A 25,945-nucleotide genomic window follows, 5' to 3' on the forward strand; every position below is an offset into this window, starting at 1 on the left:
TAGTGTGGCCTAAGCCCACTACTGTGGTCTTCCACAAATGTAGCCTCCAGGGTGGTTAACTGGTTCTTCCTATCTGCCTTACTCAAATTTTCTTTGCATTTCATGTAGGACATCACTGATTGCAGCTCGTGATCCCAACGTCTTACAAAAAACTGCCAAGTAAGGACACATTAAACTCCCCATAGGCAAACCAATAGTGTGGCTTAAGCCCACTACTGTGGTCCTCCACAAATGTAGCCTCCAGGGTGGTTAACTGGTTCTTCCTGTCCGCCTTACTCAAATTTTCTTTGCATTTCATGTAGGTTAAGAGGAGCTACTACGATGAGAAAAAGCAGGACACCTGCTCGTAGTTTTCAGAGAAATGACATCACAAAAATAAAAGTAATTCTGAGACACGTCCAAATTTCATTGTCCCCTGCCTCTGCAAGTACTTGACTTTCAACATGTATTGGCGATTAAGAAAATGAATTCTGCATAAATCTGCAAGGTGGAAGAACCTTCATGTAAGGATCAGCTGTCACTCACCCAAAAGTAGCACAAAGCTACAAAGTAAACCCATACAGGCTCCTCAGAAAAGAAGCTTTGCCCCCCCCCCCCCCCCCAGTTGAAGAAAAATTCATCTTCGGCCAGTATCTGCATCGTGGTGTAAAGTGCAATCCGTAGACCAAGATTAATTTTTCTTCCATTCAGCTAACATGATGGCATATTTCTTGGCATCTCGTATCACATTGGCATCGATGTCGTATGGTGATTTGTAGTAAGCCACTCACACAGCCCTTGATGGGACACTGAACAGGAATACAGTCAAACACCTATATAACGAAGTGCTTGGGACCTCAAGTCCTTCGTTATAAGGTCACTTTGTTGTAAAGATTGCGCACTATACCACTCACAATATAGCAGGTTAAGTATGTTATACAAGATAAAACCTTTATATTTAAAATGAATTTATATGAGACTAAGTGAAATAAGTAGCAAATTTTTTGTGCCCACATTGTATGATGGAATGGGCGACTGCCGCCGACCTTATTACACCGAGTTACACCAGTGCATGCTCTGCGATGAAAGGCAGGAGCGACATAGGGTAAAGCCCCACATCACTGAATCCTGCTGTCGCCTCCATTACCATCAAAATTCTTGGTCCATTTACAGGCTCTTCAACACTGTTGCCTTGGTTCAAATTTGCATCCTTTTCACCCCAGATGTCTTTGATGAAGTCGTTGGTCGTCAGTTACAATTACATCACCACGTAGTCATAAACTACGATGTATTCATCAGCCGTCGCACCCGCTGCTGTGTTACAGGTAGCGTTAGTGGACTAGATGAGCTATTCCTACTAGAGCAGTGCTGCGGGACTAACACTCTCAGACATCAACACGCTTGTCAAGAGCGTTGCGAACACTGTCGTTAGAGCTAGCACAGGACGCAGCTGAGTGGCATTTGCATAAGGCAGTGGTGGCACAGAACGCAACTAAGTGGCATCTGCAGAGAGCAGTGTGGCACAGTGCCACCACTGCCCTCTGCAGATGCCTTTTGCAGATGGTGACGGTTACCATTTAATGAGATAATACATACGTATTGCCGCAACATCAAGTGGTGTTTGTTGTAAAGCAACAAATCAGTGGTCGGGGACCCCTAAATTCCTTCGTTGTACCGGCAAATGAGTTGTAGTGGTCTTCGTTGTAGAGGCGTTCACAATACATATGAAATATATGGATTCAGTCAGGACATAATCAATCCTTCGTTACACTATAGGCCATTTTGTTGTAGAGGCGTTCAACTGTATTAAGCGAAACTGGATAGGTCGATCACACTTTTGAAGTAAGAGAAATGTCATTATTACAGTGTATGGAGGCTAGGTAAAGCAATAAAGACACAAAAGCAAAAGATGTGTGGTTGCACTAACTTTTTACACACCAGCTTCCCTCAGCATCATGAATTTTGACAGTGTCTGCTCAGGAGTGGCTAATGTTTTGTCAATAAAGGAGTATTACACTGCATGCTAAGGAACCAAATACTCAACCTGGCAAGTCTTAAATACTCATTTCGAAAAACAAATTTAAACAGGCCAGAACGTGAACTTTTGGAATTAAGTTAGAGACCTTAAATTCTGCAAAATTGCAAGACTACAGTGATTATATGCTACAAGTAGTATGCATAACAAGTATAATTAACTGCTCACAGCACCTATTATATTTGTGAATTGTGCGTGCCTGGTTTAGGAAAATTACAAAAAATTAGGCCATTTACACTTCTGGACTTTGAAATTTGGGGTCAGTATTTCTTTAAGTGGTCCAGTTAAAGAGGTCACATAAATACAGGGAGCATGCGAACACATCTCACCGAGAGTGTGCAGGCGGAAGAGTCTTCCCAACTCATAGGGGAGCACTCGCAGATGGTTGTGGTTCAAATGCAACTGACGCAGCATCACCAAATCACCCAATTCAGCCGGCAGAGAGCGCAGCTTGTTGCAGCTGAGATCCAGGTGAGTCAGTCCTACTAGTTGGGCAATGCCTGGCGGTAGACGTGACAGGCAATTGTCATTCAGGTACAGACAGCGCAAGTGTGACAGGTTCCAGAGCGCAGGGCTCAGGTTACGGATGATGCCTGCAATGAAAACACTGGTACACCAAGGGAAAGGGCAACTAGCGATAAAAGAAGTACAAGTGCTACAAGAAACTGACTTAACACACAGTATGAATTATTTCGCTGCAAGTTCAGATAATGCTAAAAGCTAACACCAAAGAGTAGAGAGAGAGAGAAAAAAAGAGGCAAGTTGATGAAACCTTATTGCTGAAGCATTCACTACCTCTACAGGTCACATCTGCTGAAGTAATCTTGGAATCATCACAATAGTGAACAGCACACACATAAATATGTGCTCTATCTCAACATTTCAAGTTGCTGGAAATACTAACTGCAGCCATGACTGAACATCACATGTACAGGCTACAACTGTAATGACCGGTACAAACTTGCAATGTATGAGAAACCCATAACACAAATGACATACAACTCTTGTTTGTCAAGCAAATGCATGGCAAACATAAATCTGGTTCTGTTCTGTGTGAATTCCACAACAAAGAATTGAAAAAGATGTGGTATATGCAGTTATCTGTTCAGAATTGTTATTACTATGATGAGATAAAGTTGTGAAAATTGAAAGTTTCATCTTGAAGTGGAGGTTGAGACTTTTTGAACTGATTAAAATAAGGTTGTCTGAAAATTTTAATGCAATTGTGCACTTTCTGCTAAAAAAAAAGGGGGAAATTAGTGGAAATTACGGGTATGTTGCCAGTGTAAAGACTGGCTGTCTACACTGTACTGGGTAAACAGGTTGGAAGATTGACTTGATCTTTTAAAAAGAGTGCCATTTCATGCTTTTCAATGCTGGTTTAATCAGCATGAAATAACACTGTATAATGACTGTAGAGAGATAATGGAAGTTTACATTCTATGTTTTAAACGTTCTAAAAGCAGACAGATGCTCCTCCACCTGCTCCCCCCTGCCCATTACTGTGTCAAGTGCAAGTTGCACATATTGCAGTTCATATCACAGAGATCTATTTTTTTTTTTTTTTTTCACAGAGATCTATTTTTTTTTTCTTAGCATGCAAAAGTTGCCCTAAGCGTTTTTTAAATAAAGAAACCACATCAGGGTCAAGAGCGCTGCATGGGGATATAGAGACACCATGATCAGCGGTTTCGAAGAAAAAAAGTGACTCCAGCCTTGAGCATAGTGCTTATTATTTTTCCTCACCTGTTATCTCCAACTCTGGCCAGTAAGATTTCTTGCCTGCAGCCACATCTTCAGGGCACATGATGGTGTGTGACCTGCGTATAGGGTTGTAGTCCTTTTCTTTATCCTTGTCCCTGCAACCTGTCCTCGACATGGGTGGACCTGAAAGAAGGTAAAATAAGAAAATGTATAAGTTTACGAACAGCTCAGTGCATGCAGAATTTGCAGGTGACAGAGTTTTAGAATAACATAGGTACACCCGAGTTTTTGCCTCAACGATTGCACTGAGGGCCCGCATACACAGGCGTTTAGTGCAATGCTGTGAAAAGCATCACGACATCATCTTTAGTATAAATGATCATTGAAGCATATGCCAGTGGCTGTAGCATGTCCCTACGAGCATAAAAAGAGAAACAAATTCCTACAAGGGGCTGCTGTGCATGTACGTAAGCAATGAAATGCGGCATATTTGTACAATACACATTTGGCATACTAAGAAGAGTACAACGCTAACATATGTAACAGTCTCATAGTTGCTCATACATGCAACTGCCTAACAATGCTGTGACATTCTCCAAAAGAAACCCCAATAGAGACAAACCAATAAATGAAAAAAGACAAATAACCTACAACTAGCAGATAAAAAGTAAGATCAAGTGGTACGTGATAGTTTCACTATTGTTACAATGCAATAACTTCCATTTATATGATGAATCACAATAAACATTGTTTACACAATCTATTTAACATGTATGTGCAAGGTACAGCACCGTTTCTAGTACAGTGACGTCATGTTCCATAATGATGTGCATTTCATCAGTGTCAGTTTTATTAGACAAAATTAATGCCATTTTCCTTAGACATACTACTCCAATTACACACAAACATTTTAAGAGGGCCTCACAGCAGTATATTTGTGTCATTCCCAACACAAAGAAGGGAGATTGGTTTGGCTATCAAGGAAGATGTGTATCCATTCTACCAATAATTGAGAAATGGTCCAAATTTTTTAACGGATCATAGGTATGCAGTCACTAGCAGCACCAGCATGTGTCCACATCAAGGAAGATGTGGATCCACGCTGGTGCTGGACACATGCTAGTGTGTGTTGTCCTCCGTAGTATGGGAGGTTGCACACGCTAGCAGCACCAGCATGTGTCCTACTCCCTTTCTGTCCTTGTCACTGCTTTCTGCTCGAAACCTTTCGTGCTATGCGCAACCAACGAGCGTGGGGAAACACTATTCTGAAGTCCCCATAGATATTTCCTGCCTTTTTCATATATACACTTTCCACTTCCCCAAACTTCTCTTTCTAGAGAGCCATAACAAGACTCATTACTGGGCTAGTTGGTTCATGGTATAAAGTCAATTTAAAGAAGTGCAAGAAAATACAAAGACCGGTGTGGTGTTTAGTCCTTGTCCATGTCTTCTTGTGCGCTCTTCTAAATTTACTGTATACAAGAGAACCATGCCCTCTCAACTTGCAACCCCTGCTCAGCAAATCAGTACTCATAACAGACCATTTGCACAGTGGCTTATCAATGACTGAAACATTTGAAAACCCCTGAGCCCATACATTAGTGATTACATCAATTTCATGGACCTTTGACAGCTCATGATAGCATGCAAGAGGGGACAGAGAGCCCTGATTTTGGTTGCAGCTATTACATTTTACCACATTCATATATTACATTACCAAGTTCAGTGCGTTCATTTTGAATGAACATTTTATAAGAAAATTTTGAATCAACAAATGCATTGTGGTATTATTGCTATTTGTGGGGAGCCCACACACTGTCACCGACATGACCACCATTATCCTTGACCAGTTGAGGAGACATCAATCATACTTCTGTGATTCCCAATTCTCATAACTGATCAAAAATTGCAACGTAGCGCTGAATAAGTTAAAGCTCTTTCATCATGACAGTGCATCTATCCTTGAAGGAAAAACTAGGCACAGCGCAGTGTCTTGTACTCGATAGTTTCTCCCTGCAGACAGCCGTATTGCTCCAAAAGAAGCTATCATTTTGGCCAACATTCTTTCGATGGAGATTAGGAGATTAAGTGCAGTTTTAGTAAGTCACTAAGTGTCAGATGCATGCAACGACCATGTGTACATTTGCTTCACGCTAGAAGCAGTTAGTGTAGTGCTAAATTTTAGCTTGAATAGTTTCATCATGATGGCCATAGAAGGAATTCCCCTTGTGAAGAGAAGCTTTATACATTATTTACCACAGTTGTGGGAGCTCGTCACCTGTGAAAGTGTGAGGGGCAAGGAGGAAAACTTTAAAATTTAGGGATTAGAGAGATGACATGCTGGATAAGAGTATGTCTCACGGAAAGAATGCAAGCAGCTGTGAGTGGACTGAAGCACTCAATCACATCAAAATGTTGTAACTCTGAATAAGTTTACCTATTCCACCTGGACTTCGCTTCAGTGTGTATGCGGATGATGTCACAATATGAACTAACAGAGGCTGCGACGGTGACCAGTCCGATGCCATTCAAACCGGACTCGACACCATTGCCACATTTCTGAAGGAGGTCGGACTCGCACCTTCTTCTGACAAAACTAACTTCGTAATACTGGGCACGAAGGCAGCCCGTTCTGCCTCGCAATTTTCGTTCACCTTTGACGGTGAGCAAATAACTCAGCAAGACAGTATTCGAGTTCTAAGCATCTACATCGATGCAGATGGTGGTGCAGCAACATGGCTTCGCAACATCACTCGGACCTGGCATCAGATACTCCACCTAATCCGCCGCATCGCGTCCAAGAACTGGGGCAGTGAGGAGCGAACTCTCCGACGTCTCGTGACTGCTCTACTAATCTCACGTGCTGTATATGGCTATAACTTTTACAGTCTTACCCAAAAGCAACAAAAAAAAACTGGAATCGCTCAACCACGAAGCCATGAGGGTTGTCACCGGCCTGCCGCGTTTCACACCCTTACACCGCCTTGCCCAAATGGCCCAGATGAATCCGATCGAGGCAATAGCCGAGGCTGCGAAGCATTCACAACAGTTCCTACTAAGAGCCACGATATCCGGTCGCAGCATCCTTTCGCTTCTTCCACTGCCAGTCCCCTCAGCGCCTCTGCCCTCCTTCCCTGCTCCGTGGGACTGTCCCCTGACCGGGGACTTCGCACCGATTCCCCAAAACGTGAATGCCGATCACGCAGAGAGGCAGTTGTCTTTAGCAAGGCGGCATGAGGTAAAAGTTCGCGACGCTCCTCCCCATCACCACGCTGTCTACACCGACACCGCCCTCAGTGACGAAGCTTCAGCCGTAGCCTACTATTGCCCACGCACCGCCACGGCCTACTCCTCCTGTCGTCCTGCCTGCAACGACCCATTAAAGGCGGAACTGGCTGCGATATCCGCTGTATGCGACGCCGTCCTCAAGCCTCCTTTCGCAGCCTCCACTCATCACACAGTTTACACAGACTCGCAGGCCTCCATAAAGGCCTGCGCCCGGCTGGACTCGCGCAATGGTGCTGTTCACTCAATACACCGGGCGATCCGAACCACCGACGAGGCTGGCCACACTGTCCGCCTCGCATGGGTACCAGGTCACGCAGGGGTCGCTGGCAACCGAATGGCCAACTCTCTGGCAAGGGAGCTTCTTTCCTGCCCCTCAGAGACGCGTCCACAAGTGCCTGACGACCCGTACCCCATCGACCCGGACACAGTCTTGGCAGAGGCGAAGGCTGCTCGAAGGGCCGCGCTCCGGAACATTCTCCCGGAAAATCCTATGCCCCTGCCGGGGAAATTTACCCGTGCTGAGGCCACACGCCTGTGACGCATCGTCACGGAGACAGCAGTGACACCAGCCCGTCGCGCCATGATGCGCCTCCAGACCTGGCAATCAGCCACTTGCCGCTCCTGTCCAGGGAACCAGCTGCTGGATCAGAATCATATACTCTGGGGCTGCTCGGATCTCGCCGAGCACCGGAGAAGAGCAATAGCCACCCTTCCCCCTACTCCGAGGCCTCAGGATTTGGACGCCTGGCGCCTTCCTACTGGTCCCCCCGAGAGACGGCGCCTCATATTCCAGTCGTTACTACAATTTTTACAAGAGTCAAAAATGATGAATAATATTTGAACCTCCTCTTTTACCCCTCCCTCCGCCCTGATGGATTCATTTCCTGGGGGCGGAAACTTTTTATGATTATTTTAATAAACGTTCTAACAACAACGACAACCAAATAATCTTGTGAGAAAATGTTCACTAATGAATGTCCTGTAACCACCAGCATAAAACAAACCTGTTTAACCCCAAGCATCAACACACAGTGATGCAAGACTGCACTACACATTTCAGCTTATGCTGACTGAAATAACTACCAAGGAATCTTCCGCATTGAAATAGTAAACATTGTAAAGCTGTTATGGCACCTTTAATGATAACCTGCAAGGTAACTAAGAAATTGTATTTATGAGAGAAGTGCCATCATGACACAGGTTCAGGACAAAATATTTATCTTAGCACTCATACCTGCGTGGTATGCATTATAAGTAAATATGTAGCATGCATGCTACACTTTGTGTGCATTCAAATGCAATTGATGAAAGCAACATTGCACATGAATGGGTGCCATATTTTGAGCTTAACCATACAGCTACGCTTGATTGACTCTGGAGCTAAATCTGTATCCATGCCACTTGAACCACGGCTTTAAAGGAACATGTTGCATGTATGGCTAGTTTGTTGGATAAGAAGTCTACCGCAAATCACGTTATGTTGCCTACATTGTAAAAAGAGGATTTGGCAATGGCAGTTTCCTGGTCTGTTTGGTAAAAAATTAAGAACAATTTTCATCTGCACACCTGGTCTTAGGCACAGAAACTGAGGCCAGGCTAGTGTCACCAAGTGGCAGCAGATAAGCAAGACAAGTAAGGTGAACAGTGGTGACAAGGTGGCTCTGCTGGTGTCTGCCAGCAGAGCCACCTTGCCCCCACTGTTCACGTGACTGGTGACGCCAATCCACCAGTCTGATTGGACTCAATCAAAAACTGAAAGTGAAAATAACCAGTTTTTAAATTAGCCAGACAAACCAGGCAACTATGGGTGCCAAACACTTTGCTTTATAAAATAGACATCCAAACCACACCTCAGTGTGAAATTGTAGTGCTAACAAATCAATGGTAAACACAAAATATCATTTTAAATTTGCCATGGCAAATATACCTGTGAGTGAACTGTTCATTTTCACAAAACAGCTGTACTTCCGAAGAAATAGCACAGATTCTTTAAGTTAAATTATACTAACAGATGCTCTAACTGATGCTAGCATGTGGTGTACTCTGGTTGCACTGTGATCAAGATTTCTTGCTTGAAATTCTCATATAGGTACTTAAAGCAATGTCAAAACCAGTAGAAAAGGTCCCACAAAAAAAGGCTTTGGAAGCAGATGAGTTCATCCTTGTTACTTGTTATATTCAGGCAGATGTGATAAGTGTTGCATTGACGCTTGATGAGAAAATATGTACAAGTGCTTGAAATGGCAACAAATCAGTGCACATGGAATGCACAAATTGCAATGTCAGGACCTGTATTTCATGCGTCTTGCCTTATAAGAACAAATTGTCATCTCCTCCCTTCCCATGAAGTTTCTCTTAAGGAATGCTTGTATGTTTAAAATACATTTTTCAAATTTAAAACTTCAATTTAGCTGTTGCTGGCATCACCATATGGTAGCGCAATTATACTTTTCAAACTAAACCCATGAGACAGGTAATTTCTTGTACATTTATTATTTAGGCACAACTGCTCAAAAACATAATAGCCTAACATAAGCACTAAAGGAAAAATAAACCAGTCTTTAATGAAAGTCAGTACAACAGATTTTCTAAACAAAAACAGATAGTAGCTCTTGCACTTCACAGATAAGCTTCTCAAACTCTGCAAGAATAAACACTTGCAGATACATTAGTATACAGGCAATAATCATTTACTTTCTTCTGGACCCAAGTGTGAGTAAAGTATGGCACCAAAAAATAGTCGTGCCAATGAAAGCCAAGTGTGTGAAGCCCAACACCACAGACATGTTTGCCATTTCCTTACTGCTATCAAGGAAGTGATTAGGCAGAACTCCCCCTATATATATATATATATATGTGTGTGTGTGTGTGTAGTCCTAGTAGTGTGTATCAGAAATAACAAATACATTATCCACCCGTGCAATGATCAAGGAATCAATTATAAGCTCTGATGCTTAACATAACTAAACGCTAGAAAAAGGGGGCACTATGTAAAGCATGCCCGGTAGAAACTTAGTCAAGCCTTAAGGCAACCAAAGGCATGTATATACAGTACATACATGAGATTTATGAAAAAGCTGAATCCCCGCAAAGCCTAAGCACATAGCCTCAAATTCAAAGTTTCAGGGTGAAATAACCTTTGGGACCTACACAGTGATCCACTAAATTAGAAGTGCCATGCCTTAACAGGGCAGAAATTTACATTTGTCAGGAATGCATATCCCGTAAGCTTTTGTGGCAGACTATATGTTCAGTCAGGATAAAGCTGAACAATCTTGCCACAGCCATCAATGCTGACATTCATCTGAAGAATACTGTATGCACATTCCAAACAAAGATTCTTTGCACTTATTACTATAATTGAATTTCATTGGCAATACAGTGACACATTGTTATTCATAAATAACCTGCTTCATCAGAACCATTTAGTACCTATTAATAGAATACATCATGTGGACAGCAAAATGCATTCTCTGCCCGTTGTGCTCACATTGAATACATCCGAAGGAATCAAATTGTGCATAACATGCAAATTAAGTGCTTTGCATCAAGGTGGCAACAATTTTGGGAAAGTGCCAGGTTGAAATGCTCCTTATGTCCCCCTCCCCCCCCCCCCAAAAAAAATGACATTTTCTTGCATTTGATTGAAAAAAAAAATTATAACACAGCCCTGCTATTCAACTTGTATTGCAGTTGTGGCAGTTTGACAAACGTCAGATTCGGTTGTTTGGGCATCTGCCATTTGACATATGCAATGGCTGCAACTATAGCGCAGATTGAGAGGTAGTGAAACCCACCTGTCATTAAATATAACTTCCCTTTATTCTTTATTCCATAACATTCTTAGTGTCAACAAGGTCAAAGAGCCATCCTTTCTCATAAATAAATTACCCTTCAATCAATGAATGAATTCATTCTGTATTCAAACAAAAAATGCCACAAGGACACTGATGCAATGTCATCGCCATGACATTCAGGAGTACTTTTCTTGAGCTGACATGTGCCATAACACATGTCAGCTTTCACATTTTGTATATAGTCTCTTACTAAATTAAATCTGTTATATAACAATAATATTTAGCGTACATACTTTTCATGTACAGAGAATGCAATTATCCATATATTCTTGTCATGTTTTGGACACATAAAGTCCGCTTATTACAATGCTGCTTTGAACAATATATTCAATATAACAATAAAAATGTGGCACTGTCACATAGTGTTCTATGGTAAAATAAACCACTTACTACATTGCTTTCAAGTTACTGGTCATAACAAAAAAGTGTACGTCAGCAAGAAGGAAAAAATAAAACTGGGTTGCAAGTTCCATGGGATGACACCATGCCATGGGTACATGTGTATGTGCAGCATGCTCCTCACCCCTTGAAGCCTCTATTGACTGCTTCATAAGTAAAAGCAAGGCGAGGGAGACCTCGATCTCCCCACCTTCTCTCTGATCTCCTTTGAGACCCACCTTCTCGGGTCATGCCTCGTGCATGAACGGAAGGTCATGCAACACACATCCTGGCAGTTCTTAAGGTCTTAGCATCCCCTTCCAATGAGCCTCATGTAGTGAGCATGATTTCGCATTGCGATTGCAGCGTGTGCTTGCTCTTCGCCTGACATTCGACTCCGATGGTTCGTTCGACAACCGGAGAGCTCGCACAACAATGGATGAACCTGGAACACCTCCACTTCAATGCATAGCATAGCAGTAAGTGAAGAGGAAGTGCATAGCAATACCACTAGAAATGAAGCACAGCTTCATCAGAGATCACAATAAGGGCAAGACAACGTGCAAGTTGGTGTGGAGTTATGAACTCTCCCAGCCGATGATTTGAATGATTATATGTTAGGCGAGCAAACTGCTTGAAAATCGAAACAACATCGTGGACAGCGGTACAAAAACAATTGGCAGTTTCACTCAAAGAGCTAAGCACTGACTGCAATAGCAAGGTTTAGCGTTGTGCTTGAGCTTCTCAGACGGTGTTCTAACTATACGCGGGCCCGACTAACGCAGACGCGGCATATGCGGGTGTGCCGAAATTTCTGGCACCTTTTTTAACATGCCGTGTGGGGCCTGTAATAACATTGCACAGGCGCTGCCCGTAAAGAGCCGCGCCAGTAAAATTACATCACTTTCAGGTTTGAGCATTGATAATGTTTGCAACTTTTAATATTTCATAGTCTGAGAAGATTTAAGATAAAAGGCATGCGCTGTGAATGTTATCTTTCATGACATTTGTTTGTGGGCCACCATTCTCAAATTCTGAGGAATAATTTAGTCAAGTACGTAAGACCTAATATGAGCAACTTTAGTGATGAAGTAGTGCTGAAATATAACCCGCATATATGGCATGGATAAAGATGGGAAAACAAGGGGAATGCGCGAGATGGCGATTCAAGACGATGAGTAACACGAGAACTTGGTGAGAGCAGGAGCCTTTTTTTTTTCAACGTTTCGACAAGTGCACTTGTCTTCTTCAAGGCGACATATGCTCTCCCCGGCACAGTATATATAGGTAGGGTTCTTCTAAAGGGGAGAGAAGGTAAAGCGGGTGGGTGAAGTAACGAGTGAAAGTGTGTTAGCGGCGACGGTGTAGAATTGAAAGAAACACAATCTACTACTGATAGTCGGTGGAGGAGTTGGAGGCAGCCCCATGTGTTAGCAGGTTGACGTGTCATGGCAGGTTTCTCTTTTCATGGAAGGGGTCTGGACGACGAGGGGGGGGGGGGGGGGGGTCTGCTGCGCTGGAGGTCAGTGAACTATCGTGTCTGACAGGGGGAATAAAAGTAGTGGCAGAAAAATGTTGCTCGGGCTCCTGCTCTCACCTTGTTCTCATGTTACTCATCGTCATGGATAAACATGTAGCATATATATGCCTAAATATATGCAGAGCCCTACAGCAACGCTGACGCCAATAATTCACTTGGAGCATCCATATAATTGCTATTGCAATAAAAGGTTGATGAGGCCTTGTGGCCGGTCCTGGTGGAGAAGGCAAAACACTTCGCTTACTTGCTTCAAGACGATTTTCACCCAGGTGGAGACGTTTTATGAGACATGAAATCCAACGTTTTAATGAGACATGAAATCATCTACAAGGCTATCATTGTTGAGTCTACTTCGCTGAACATAGACGCCAAGCAAACCTAGCTTGAAGAGACACTGCCTTGTATTTTTTACACCTTTACACAGATAAAGACATCTACAATGGTGATAAAACTGGCTTGCTTTTTCAGATGCTTCCATCAAAGACACACACCTCGAAAGGGGGCCCGTGTAGCGGCGGGAAGTGCAGCAAGCTGCATGTTACCATATTTCAGTGCACTATACAGACGAGAGTGACAAGTGCCCAGTTTTGTCAAAGGGAAAGCCAAGAGTTCTCACGGCTTCTGTAGTGCTGCCAGGATACCCGATCGGTACTGCCACAATAGTACCTGGATTAGCCATGAACTTCCACAAATGGGTAATATAGTTATATTATCCAATGATTGAATGGAGCACAAGGGGAGGAAGGTTGCGCTAATATTATACAACATAAATTCGATATCTATAAAATAGTGGAATACATGTCTGGCCAGCCAGAGATGAGCTACAAGAGTAACTCCTGTAAAGACTAGAGTTGGGCGAATATTATTTGTTGTGAATAGGAATCAAATACGAATAGTAAGTATTGAATATTGAATAGTCAAATGCAGATGCATATATTTAGAGGAAGATTTATTTTTGTACGATTCAGTAGTCAGTATACCTGTAGTAACTAGTGCAAAAAGAATAGCTGTCAGGGACAAAAGATCAGTTTTAAACACACGATCACTAAATGTCAGTAAAAAAACAAAAAACAAAAAAAAAAGCACGAATAGCCTCTCAACATCTTTAGTGCTGGTTGCAAACAAGCTTTCCAAAAGTGAATGGCTGCAGTATGACTAGCTTTCTAAAATCACTAAATAAATGGTTGCCGGAAAAAAAGGCTAGAAGTTGGAAAAAAAGAAAAGGATGCTGAAGGACTTGTGTGCCATAAGACGCATGTAAAAGGGCCTGTTGCAAGGAAAACATCACTGGTTGTAGTGTAAAAGATAAAACTACTACATGAATAGACTGCCAAAAACACTATATGCCAGATTACAAGCAATAATCACAGGTGTCATGTAGGCTTTTGCTGCAAAGTCGAAAACGAAGTTTGCAACCATTTCGTTTCTTTTTGTCGTGGTTTCAATTTATGATAACTTGCCATACTTTGTTTAGCAGACAGAGAACAGTAACCAGACCTAACAGTCGGTCATTGCAAAATATTTGGTTAGTTTCGATTATTTGAAAATACCCAATAGTTCATTTTCGAATATGAATGTGAATGTGTAATATGCAATTTTTATTCGAAAGTTCGAATATTTGCGCATCCCTAATGGATACATAACAAATAAATTGACCTTGTCATTGTAGACATATAAAAATAAAGGTTTGGGTGACTTTATTAGTTTGACTCACCCACATGTTAATTTAAAGGGACACTAAAGCAAAACACTATATCAGTAAAGACTGGTGAAGTATTGCTTGAAAACTCTATTGTCATTAATCTCGCGATAATAGGTTGATTACTAAAAGAGAAAATGAAAGTCAAAGTTGCACTTTTAAAAATTTTGCATAGGAATTCCCATGCCGGTACGTCAGTGTGACGTCGCATATTTCAAGGTATTTTTTTCGTATTTGGATCGCGTCGGCTCAGTACAACTTCTCGAAACTTGCATGTTCATTTCATGGCTCCTTTAGAACACAATGTCGTATATTTTTCCCAATAGAGAACTAACTAGGGCTTAGAAGACGCCGTCATGATGTCACTGTGAGCTGGTGTGGGAATTTCAAGGCAGCATCCCCACCCGTATTTCATTTTTGCACCTTGACCGGCTTACCAAGTGTCTTATCGCAGTAAGAGTGGTGTTTGTGGTAATGTAGAAGGATAATTTACTATTACAGGTCAAGTCATTTTTTTTTTCTTTGGTGTCCTTTAAAGTAACAGGCATGTGCTCAAGTCAGCTGCAATGAAAACTTGCGTTCAATCGGCCTGATTTACAACCAGTAAGCCACATGTCCTCGCAATAACTTTATATGAATGCAGCATGCCAAATTCCACGATTAGGGTTTACACTTTCAAATAAATCTCATGTAAGATCCAAAAGGAAATTGATGCCAAAAATGTTTCATTCGAAATTGTCCGAGATTTACAGTAGACATGTAAGGCCACCATTTTTTCGCTCATTCATTACAGTGTGTATGAAGAATAGTAAGACTACCTAGAATGTCAGCTTTGGCAAGGCCCAGCTCTGTATATGTATCTCGTACATAAGGCCCTGTGTTCATAAAGGTTATCTTCTGTAAATGCCATTCTCTTATAGATTTTGTCTCATTACCACGCCAATCCCTGTCATAAGAGGTCGGCGTCTAAATGCCGGTATGCAAGTAAACACTTTTACATACGAGTAGTTTCGGGAATACGAGCACGGGTTATCAAGAATGCTCATCACTGGCATTTCTGGCTGCTGGGCTTCGCTCAGCTTACTTTCACAGTTTTCGCATCACTTGGCTTATGGTAAAGTACCACAATTCTCAGGATGCATATTTTACTTGACAATTCAAGCACAGTAACGAGCTCCACAACTTTCTGTTAGTGCAATACTGTACACTTGTGAATACGAGAGGACCATTGAAGGTAACAATACTAAATGTGCAAGGGGTGTAATTAAACACAATGAAGCAAATTTTGGTAATGGGAACCAAAAATAAAGACACGTGAGGAGAGAAAGAAGTTTTCGAAAAACTGTATATGAAATTAAGTCCACTATTCTGAGTGTACGAAGCAGCATACTGTTCAACACTTAAAAGGACACTAAAGAGAAATACTAAATCAGTTTAGACTGATAAATTATTCTGTCAAAACCATATCTGATTTACCTTTGCAGTAACATGTTCATTATTGGAAGAGAAAATGATGGTCAAAAGTTTAATTTTCTTATATCGAGCTGAAACCCCAACTCCAGTACGTTTGTGTAATGTCACAGGTTAGAGGGCATTTTTTTTTTTTTTTTGCATTTGGGCTTCTATGGCTCAGTAAACTATCTTAAACTATCTTAAAAATTATAAAGTTCAGTTTCGGCTCACTTAGAAAACAATGTAGTCAATCTTCATTGATGAAACATTAACTAGGCCCAAGCAAATGCTGTTAAAATCCTTGACATCAAGGTGAGCTGGTGCGGGTGCTTGAAGTGGTGGTCGGCACCCATCTTTCGTTTATACATCTTTTCTGGCTTACCAAATGTCTTCTCACAAAAACAGTGCCTTTTTCGGTATTGTAGAAGGGTAATTTACTCATGCTGCTCAAGTCATTTTTTCCTTTAGCGTCCCTTTAACACCCAGCTGGCTTTTATGAAATTATTTATTTAATTCAGTACTGCCGGTGTGAGCTTCAGGCCTTAGGCAGGAGTGTTACAAACGCATATGAATGAAAAAAATTGAGCAGAAACCATTGACAATGGTTGTCAATGTAAGCGAAAAGCCTGAACAAACGAACGAACAAGCATACGAACGTTTTCATTGAAATTAAGCAGAACTTAACGTATTTGTGGCTAGGGCAGCCCAGCAAACCAGACATGCACAATGACAAATGGAAGCAGCTGTGGTGCAAAACCCCTCTCTATCATTTGACTGCATAAAAAGTAGGAATGTTCAAATAGTGAAAAAAGAAATTAAATTCTGGGGTTTTACGTGCCTAAACCACAATATGATTATAGGGTTCGTACAGGTTTACAAGGCAAAAATTCAAGGACATTCCAGGACTTTCCAGGTCCTGTCACAGGTTTTTCAAGGACTCAAAGCGGCATCCAAAGTACGATTTCTTTACTCTAACATTTCCCAAAATGACTAGTTTTATTGCACTTACAATAAAATAAATGTATATCACAATTATAATAAAACGTCTCGCCTTGATAACTTCTCAAGATCACAACACAAAATGAATGCTTACAACAGCGGCTGAGATTTCTTCAGTATAGGCTGGGTAAAGTTCACCAAAAAATTCAAAACATTCAGCATAGGGTTATTGCGCTAAAAAAAAAATGTACATCCCAATGATTTTAATACTGTGTAGCCTTGATTACTTTGCAAGTTCACAACAATACCGAAGAAAAAAAAGTTCACAAAACACACTGAATGCTCCCAACAGCTACTCTGACTTCTCCAGTATTAACTAGGCAAGTTTACCGAACATTTCCAAACCATTCAGTGTAGTCTTGCTACACATCCATTATATTATAAAAAATAGATTCTACAGTATATTGCAATCTTGTAAAACATGTCTTGTCTTGATCATTTCTCAAGTCCGCAATATTAAAAGTTAACACAACAAACACTCACAACAGGGCTCTCAGGCTTCTGCAGTAACATTTCCAAAACATTCAGAATAATGTTATTGCACTTATATTATCATAAAAAATATTCTAACAAACCTCCACCCGAAGGCACAAAGGCACTGAGAATCAGTGGTAAAGTTGATCCACTGCAGCTCTCTTTAGCTTCACCTCGCGCGCAAGAGGGAAAGTGGGAAAAGGCAGACCGACGGGCCAGGAGTGAAACGAACGATAGGATGAGGAAAGCAGCATAAACACTGCCAGCCGAGCCAGCACCCAAGCGCGGCACGGATCTCTCACTCCGTTCACGGTTTGACGCGGTGAAGCCTTTTATTTTTTTCCCGCAGTTCTACAAAACGGAACCGTGTGTGCTCGTGCCGGCATATTGCTTCTGAAATGGGGAGTATGTCAGATCGATGCCGATCTACCACAGAAAGGAGGTCGCAATGTCGATATCGGAGTGCATTGTTCGCAAAATTCAAGGATTTTCAAGGAAGGAAAAAAATTTCAGGACTTTCAAGGGCCTTGAAAATGCACTTTTCAATTTCAAGGCTTTTCAAGGATTTCAAGGACCTGTACGCACCCTGTAGTGAGGCACGCTGTAGTGGGGGACTCCAGATTAATTTCGACCACCTGGTGCTCTTTGTGCACCCAATTCACAGTACACAGGTGTTTTTGCATTTCACCCCCATCAAAATGCTGCCACCACGGCCGGTATTCACCTTCGTGCTTAGCAGCGCAATGCCATTGCCACTATGCCACCACAGCGGGTTGTTCAGCTAGTGAAATTTTTTAATCTAATCGAATATCAATAATCTGAAAATATTGGCTTTGCATATACAATGAAATAATTTTTTTACAGAAAGGAAACTAAGAACAGAACACTTTAGTGCAAACACAGTGAAGTTCACTAAAGGATATTTTGTTTAAATGGATGCGAGAAATCGGCAGGTACCCCCCTTAGGGTGGAAAAATTCCTGATCAGCTAAGAGGATATCAGGAAAAGTACTGCTCCATGCATTACCTCCAAAACCGGTGACCTTGCAGTGCTTTTTATTTGCCCTAATAGGGACTAAGAGTCCTTTTCATACTGTATTATTCAGCCCGACAAAAATCTGGAAATATAGATTACTAAAATCTCATGTTGAAAACAACTCAAACAACAAAGTCTGTTCGATTAATATTCTATATTTCATATGCTCACACACCCCTTAGACAAAGGTACTAGTTTGAAAGTCGCAAACCACTGTTAAACATGTCTAGCCATGTGATGTTTAGCTTCTCACAATATTAGGACGCACATAATTCAATAAGCTGCTAACAGCAGTAAATACCACAGCAACTAAAAGTATCAGCTGCGCAGTACTTATGTTCTTGTCATTACTTTTCCCTTCATTTCTGTACATAAATATTCTTTTGTGAAATAAAAAAATAGAAAGAAGCCACCAGGACATAATTCTTCATTACACTGCTCAGAAAAGCTCTAAAATTTACAGATTTTCTCCCCACCATAAAAAGAACACTACAGACACTCTCCAACCTTGTTCTAAATAATCTGAAAATGGAGAGCCCTTCATCCTCAAAGACAAAAATTAACAGCAGGTCAACCACTAAAGAGCTGAAATAGACCCAAAACAAACATCAGTTACTTACACACCAGTAAAACTGATGAAGGGCGTTAGGGCATTGTGGCAACTTCTACTTTTTTTTAATGAGTTAGGCGAGGAGTGACCAGCTTTAAATATGTTGAGAAATACACTAGTTCAATGAGCTCTTTCTCAGTAATGAACTTTTCATTTCATATTATCAGTTTAGCAAAACACATAAAGTATCTGTTTAATAGTTCATTAGAGCATCCAGGCTAATTTTTATAGTTTGTTGACAATCATCCCAATACTTAATGTCTGCTCAGTTCCATGGTTTAGCTTTGAACACTATTGTTGAGGCATAATTCAAACAGCTCTCTTGTGTCTTTTATTTCCTTTAGTCTCTAAAGCCTAATTTTGGTCACTGTACATACACACTAATTCTGACAGACAATCTTTAGCACTAAACACACTAGAGCAATCTGTGATGTTAAAACCCCCAGAGATAGCATTGAAAGTCAGCACTTTTCTTAACCACGTAGAACACCTATATTTACAACACAATAGCTGAAGAGATAAGAATAAGCCCCTCATGCAGAACTTTTGCAGCACCATTACCCTGGAACCACCTTTTATATTCTAAATCAGGGGTGTCCAAACCTTCTGGCTAAAGGACAGCATAGTGCCATGAACATTAAAGCAAATAGAATTAAATGTTGAACATAATACTCAGTACTAAATATCACAGGCTATGTAACTTTCATAGATTATGAAAAGGCATTTGATTCAGTAGATATACCAGCAGTCATAGAGGCATTGCGTAATCAAGGAGTACAGGAGGCGTACGTGAACATTTTGGCAAATATCTGCAAAGATTCCACAGCTACATTGGTTCTCCACAAGAAAAGTAGAAAATTACCTATCAAGAAAGGGGTCAGGCAAGGAGACACAATCTTTCTAATGCTATTCATTGCATGCTTAACTGAGAAGGCTTCGGTTTGCAGATGACATTGACCTGTTCAGCAACAATGGGGATGAATTGCAACAAATGATTAAGGGCCTTAACCGAGAAAGTGTAAGAGTAGGGTTGAAGATTATATGCAGAAGACAATGTTCAATAGCCTGGCAAGGGAACAGGAACTCATGATCCCCAGTCAGCCTCTGGAGTCTGTGCAGGAATATGTTTATCTAGGTCAATTACTCACAGGGGACCCTGAACATGAGAAGAAAACTTACAAAAAATAAAATTGGGTTGGAGTGAATATGGTAAGCATACCAAATCCCAACTAGGAGCTTACCACTGTCGTTGAAAAGAAAAGTGTACAATCACTGCATTCTACCGGTGCTAACATATGCGGCAGAAACTTGGACGCTAACGAAAAACCTCGAGAACAAGTTAAGGACCGCACAAAGAGCGATGAAACGAAAAATGTCAGGCCTAATGTTAAGAGACAGGAAGAGAGCAAACGAATGGATAGCCAATATTCTAGTTCACATTAAGGGGAAAAAATGGCGCTGGGCAAGCCATGTAATGCGTAGTAGGATGGATAACCGTTGGACCATAAGAGTTACAGAATTGATACTAAGAGAAGGGAAGCGCAGTCGAGGACGGCAGAAAACTAGGTGGGGTGATGAAGTTAGGAAATTTGCAGGCGCAAGTTGGAGTTAGCTAGCGTAAGACAGGGGTAATTGGAGATCACAGGGAGAGGCCTTCGTCCTGCAGTGGACATGAAAATAGGCTGATGATGATGATAATCACAGACAAAGACAACATAAATATGTGCACACTTACTTTACTTGGAACAATAAAATGTAATTTTAGCAGACTGCCATTGTAAAATAAAACAGCAAACTGTGAGGGGTAGCCTATGCGTATTTTCACATAACTAATGGCAATAATAAAGTCAGAAAACTAACTTGAAAACGTTCGCTACGTTCTGACTTTGCTTTACTGCAGCATACGAAAAAGCCATTAAAAAGCAAATCCCCAAATATTTATCAGACAAGTTAACTTTGCATTAAAAAATTATTCACAAAGTGATTGTGCACCGAAAGCTGAAACACTCGTGGACATTCAAAAATTGTTAGAACCACTATTTCTTGAATTGCACTAGACTCAGTTATATGTAACCCTCATCACATTTTGTAACAGCACATATTATTTGCTTTCCAGTGTGGGGTAAACATTTGCTGCTGCCATTTGCTGAGGTTAGCCTTTTTTTCCCCCTTCTTTAAAATGTGAAGAGTGAACCATGGCCAGATGGCAATGCATGTTTTGAAGAAAGCTAGTACAGTCCCCCCCCCCCCCCCCCCCGTAATGCCACATCGGCGCTGTGGGTAAAAGATAAATAAATAAATAAAATTTACACACGATGAAGCTTACAGTGATAACTTTAGAATAGTAGAACTGGTGCTTTACTCATCACTCAGTATATTTTATGACTGCGGCTCATGAATATGTACTACTCAAAATGCCCAATGGACTGCATGGAAGGCAAAGCAAATGTTACCAGTGAAAGCTCTGACCACAATACAGTGAGTGAAAATGTGAACAGTAATGTGTGTTTTTGAATCACTGCCATATACTCGCCAAGTTCTTGCCATTCAAACAAAGGATGGTGTTTGCAACACCAAGTGGCCAGGTACTTTGGTCACAGGGCTCCTGCTGTAGGAGGGCCGGCCACTATTATACCATACCCATCACTGAGCAAGTTGCCAGGCCCCTGCAGGCTGGACATGGCCCATGGGCTGTATTTAAGAGGCCCCTGCTCTAAAGCACATGAAAGGCTGGAGGATAACGCATCTGCAACTACCATTACATGATTACAAGGACTAAACACATGCTCCTAAGTGCATATGTTGTCGTGCTGATGTTATGCAAAAACAAACCAAATTAACAACAGGTACTTTTGCTACACACTAAACTAGCATGCATTTCTTTCACAGCTTAGAGATAGGAGCCAAAACAGTGAAGAACCTCTCAAATCTGTGTTATTCTACTTGACATTATGCAATATCCCAAGTTATAATTTGGATATCTCAACTACAGTTGATTGACGAGTTTCATACATCGCATGCAACACTGTGGAGGCTAGGAAGACTTCTTGCAGTGGCTGCATTCGCACCAAGAATAGTTGTGTTTTTTGCCAGCAATCTTGTAAAACTATTTTTTATTTAAACTCAGTATTATCAACAGTTGTAATCCTTAAAAATTAACAAGCTGAGTTATACACATACTAGTACACTGTCTTAGATCATTTTACATTTTTTTCTTTTTCATGATTTTTATTTGCAGCCCATTGAGGCGCATGCTCACATGGCTTGCACAAGCATACGCTGCCTGCGCACAGCAAAGAATAGACTGGCTAATAGCTGCACTGCTAAGTGCAGATTCATACTAGATGCAGAGCGCCATACCAGTGCAGAGCATCATATCAGATTTGTGAGATTACATTGCAACATGCAGTGTTGCATGTAATCTCACAAATCTGGTATGGCGCTCAAAAGACTGTGCCCAGTTCACTTGAGGCCAATTTTCGATTGACCACAAACCCACACTCTCTTGATTCAGAGCTGGATGTCTAAACAATCTGACCAGGAAATGCATGAAGTGATACATTTTTTTATGACCGAAATTTTTTGCCTAGCTTCCAATGTTGCACACTATGTATTAAACGAAGTAAAGTTGAAACTGAGATTCTTTAAATAAAAAATGTTGGTTTATCATTAAATACAAAAACTGGCTTAAATGCATGCATTTCAACAAGCACACAAAGTCTATGAAACTTCATAAAAGTAAGAAATGCAATCAAAATCAATTTTCATGTTGGTGCACCTGTTAAGGTTTTATACAACTGTTGAGCAGATATTAGGGAAAAAAGTCAAATGTTGCTAGCACAATTTAACCCCTATCTTCGAAGTTGGTATCAATTTATAGCTCATTCTAGGCTCTCGGATAACATGTGTGGGATCCCCAGTTTCGTGGTTTTCATTTTATATTAACAACTTTATTAGTGAATATTGTGTTATGTACCTCAATAAGTTATGTAAAATTTTCAGAAAAACTAGTGCTCTGCATGAAACATGGCAAGTGGCAATTCATTTTGAAGTAAAAGAATGCTTTGCTTTCCTATGCTGTAAACAGCATTCTTGTTTTGGACACACAACAATGCCATACAACTCCTGCATCTAAATCTCCCAAATCTTCAATGGATGAAGCAGATGAACAATCAATGGAAATTCACTCCTTAATTCAGGTTAATAAGCAATGATGCTGGCTATTGCTTCTGTACCCTGTCTTTACCCTGTACCCTGTCTGTACTATTATTCAGCTTATGCTATAATACGCAACAATTTGGGCACTATACACTAGTACTGACATATTCAATTTCATACAAAGATGGCAATGCTTTAACTCAAATGACAAAATTCAGTAAATGAACTTTCATCAGTTGCTAACCCACTTGATTATGCAAAGTGATATGATATCAGATTAAGTCAGATAAGTTGTTTACAACTTGAATTTTTTTAGTTCATTACTGGCCAGTATATTTATACATTCTATGCAATGATTTTCAATTTTAATTATGTTACAAAAAAAGACACACAGAACAGTGATAACCACAACAATAGCCACCATTAAAATACTGTGCTTCACTAGAATAAGTTTATTAACAGCATTGTAACAGAATTAGCTTTTATCTTGCACGAATATTGCAATATTCATAAACAGTACTATTACTACAAAAAAACTGCTAACTCCCTCTTTACTAGTCATCTGTAAAATGCAACAGCTTTTCAAAACCTTAACTGCATAAACTGGACGCAGTTAAAAGGAGCACACCAAATGCATACCTGATGCATCATGTCTGTGCGTATTGCTTAACACTGTAGGTCATTGCTCAATATGAGCTATGTTGCAAGTATGGTTAGTATTTTATAGAAGGGTAGTACAACTTTGTTTATATGCCCTTTTCCATCATCACAGTGTCATAATGATGCATCCGAGAACCAACTATGGTAATCCCTAGGACATGAAAACATATGCATCACAGCTGGGACTTTTATGAGCCAAATACACTTTCTATCAACACATTTGTTGCCCAGATAATATATAAAAGCCCATTGTCAGATTGTCACCGTCAAAAAGCAAAACAATGTACGCATCATAACTACTCTAGAGTGCTAGCTTTAAATTGCCAACAAATTGTACTGCTCTGAGAGCCCCTTAGTACTCTTAAGACAACGACCACGCTTTAGACTCCTGCATTACTGAAGCTCAGCATCACGCATCTTAGCTTCTCTGTACCTACAAGCCACTCTCTTTTTCATAGACATAATCTGAACACTGCAGAACAGGCCCAGGGCGGAGCATCACTTTGACCACTCACAAACGCGAAAAGCATTAACAGCGGAAAAAGGCATCACTATAAAATCACAGCCCAGTTCTTAGAGGGCAGATCAAATGGCAGTAGAAGTAAACATCTATCACAAAAGCAAACAATAAACTATGATAGTAACACTTGCCTACAACACTTAAGGCCGAGGAAAACATTTATTTTATGAAAGAATACAGAAGGTGCGGGATTCATATTGGAAATAGTTAACACATTTATAAGCACAGTAATCAGAAGTGATGGGTACCACAATCATGAGAAGAGAATTTGCAGATTAATAAAAATGGGTTGAAATGCATTTGGAAGGCATGCTTCAGTTATTAATGACATTTTACTGACAACATTGATAATGAATGTAATCTGTCTATTGCTTTGTCAGTAATAGCCTGAGGAGTGAAAAGGTGAAGGATAAATAAATTTAATAAGAAGCTTAGAACCGTGCAACAAGTAATGGAATGGAAAATGATTGATGAAAACAATACGATAGGAAGAAAGCAATATGTACTAATCAGCAAAAGCAGGTAAGTCATATTCTTATTAAAATTAAGATCAAGAAATTGGTTAGGTAATGCAACATATAAAACAGATAACCGGTAGCCTATTAGTGTGAATGGGTACCAAGGGAAAGGAAATGCAGTTGGGTACAGCATCGAGTGATGAAACTGGGAAATTTTACAACTTGAACATGTACACAGCAATTTTACACTATAGATTTATTAATAAATTTGCATTGTAAGAATAGTAACTAGTTTAATTTTACAACGCACATAGAGGGAATACCATTTCTTTGAAAGATTCAATGCCAGTGCTAATCAACATTGACAGCACAGCTGTTAAGGAGACAAAGAGCCCAAAGAACGGCATATGCAGACAAGGTGCCAAGATGGTCAGTACTTAAATTCTTCCTCTTCATTTGCACTAACTGTGAAATGACAATGAGGTATGAAATCCAGAAAACATGATCTCGTTTTATGTGTGCTCAATCCCATTGCAGTTATCCAAGTTTACTGTCCACCTTTTTGGCTTTTACATACATCACACTACATATAACCCATTTCTTTGTATTAATTCCAGATGACTTGCTCAGCCATTTCAGCAAGTGAACCCTTTCGTTCTTCAAACAATCCATCAGACAGCTATGGCCATATTCAGGATCAGTCACTTTTGCTAACATCTCTACATGTTGGCTGGCCAAGCCAGTAGAGGTGGTGAAAGGAATGGCACATCTCCCACTAGCATTACTTTCATGCTGCATAGTTCCCAAGTGCATTGACAGGATGCCCATCTCTCCAGTGACGCAAAGCACTGGATAGCATGCCATGCGAATGTGAAAGATGAAGAATACAGCCCTTGAATGGCTGCTTGAAATTACTGTTCTCTTCGAGTAATATCAGGCTCCCCATGTATAACAAAGCAATACTGCTGCATACATTTTTCTCTACACTTATTTCATCGATTTGATGCAACTAGTGATTAGCACAAACTTTGTTAGCTGAGGAACAAACCTGCTACTTGATGATCATCATGCATTAAACTGCATAGATGAAAGCCAGGAT

The 25,945-nt window shown here is 40.7% G+C and overlaps 1 protein-coding gene across 14 annotated transcripts in view; it reads right to left on the bottom strand.

Annotated features, from left to right (window-relative positions):
• LOC119436478 (CCR4-NOT transcription complex subunit 6-like) overlaps window positions 1-25,945 on the bottom strand; it is a 264,798-nt gene that overhangs the window by 234,610 nt on the left and 4,243 nt on the right. For all 14 annotated transcript variants that reach the window (XM_049658002.1, XM_037703331.2, XM_049658038.1 and 11 more), the window contains exons 2-3: window positions 3,761-3,901; window positions 2,344-2,607 (exon numbers count right to left, since the gene is read on the bottom strand). In XM_049658002.1, coding sequence (XP_049513959.1) covers window positions 2,344-2,607; window positions 3,761-3,893 — 397 coding nt within the window. In that variant the 5' untranslated portion in view covers window positions 3,894-3,901. The remainder of the gene's footprint in view (window positions 1-2,343; window positions 2,608-3,760; window positions 3,902-25,945) is intronic.

This window comes from Dermacentor silvarum, chromosome 1, assembly GCF_013339745.2.
Source record: "Dermacentor silvarum isolate Dsil-2018 chromosome 1, BIME_Dsil_1.4, whole genome shotgun sequence".
NCBI lineage: Eukaryota > Metazoa > Arthropoda > Arachnida > Ixodida > Ixodidae > Dermacentor > Dermacentor silvarum.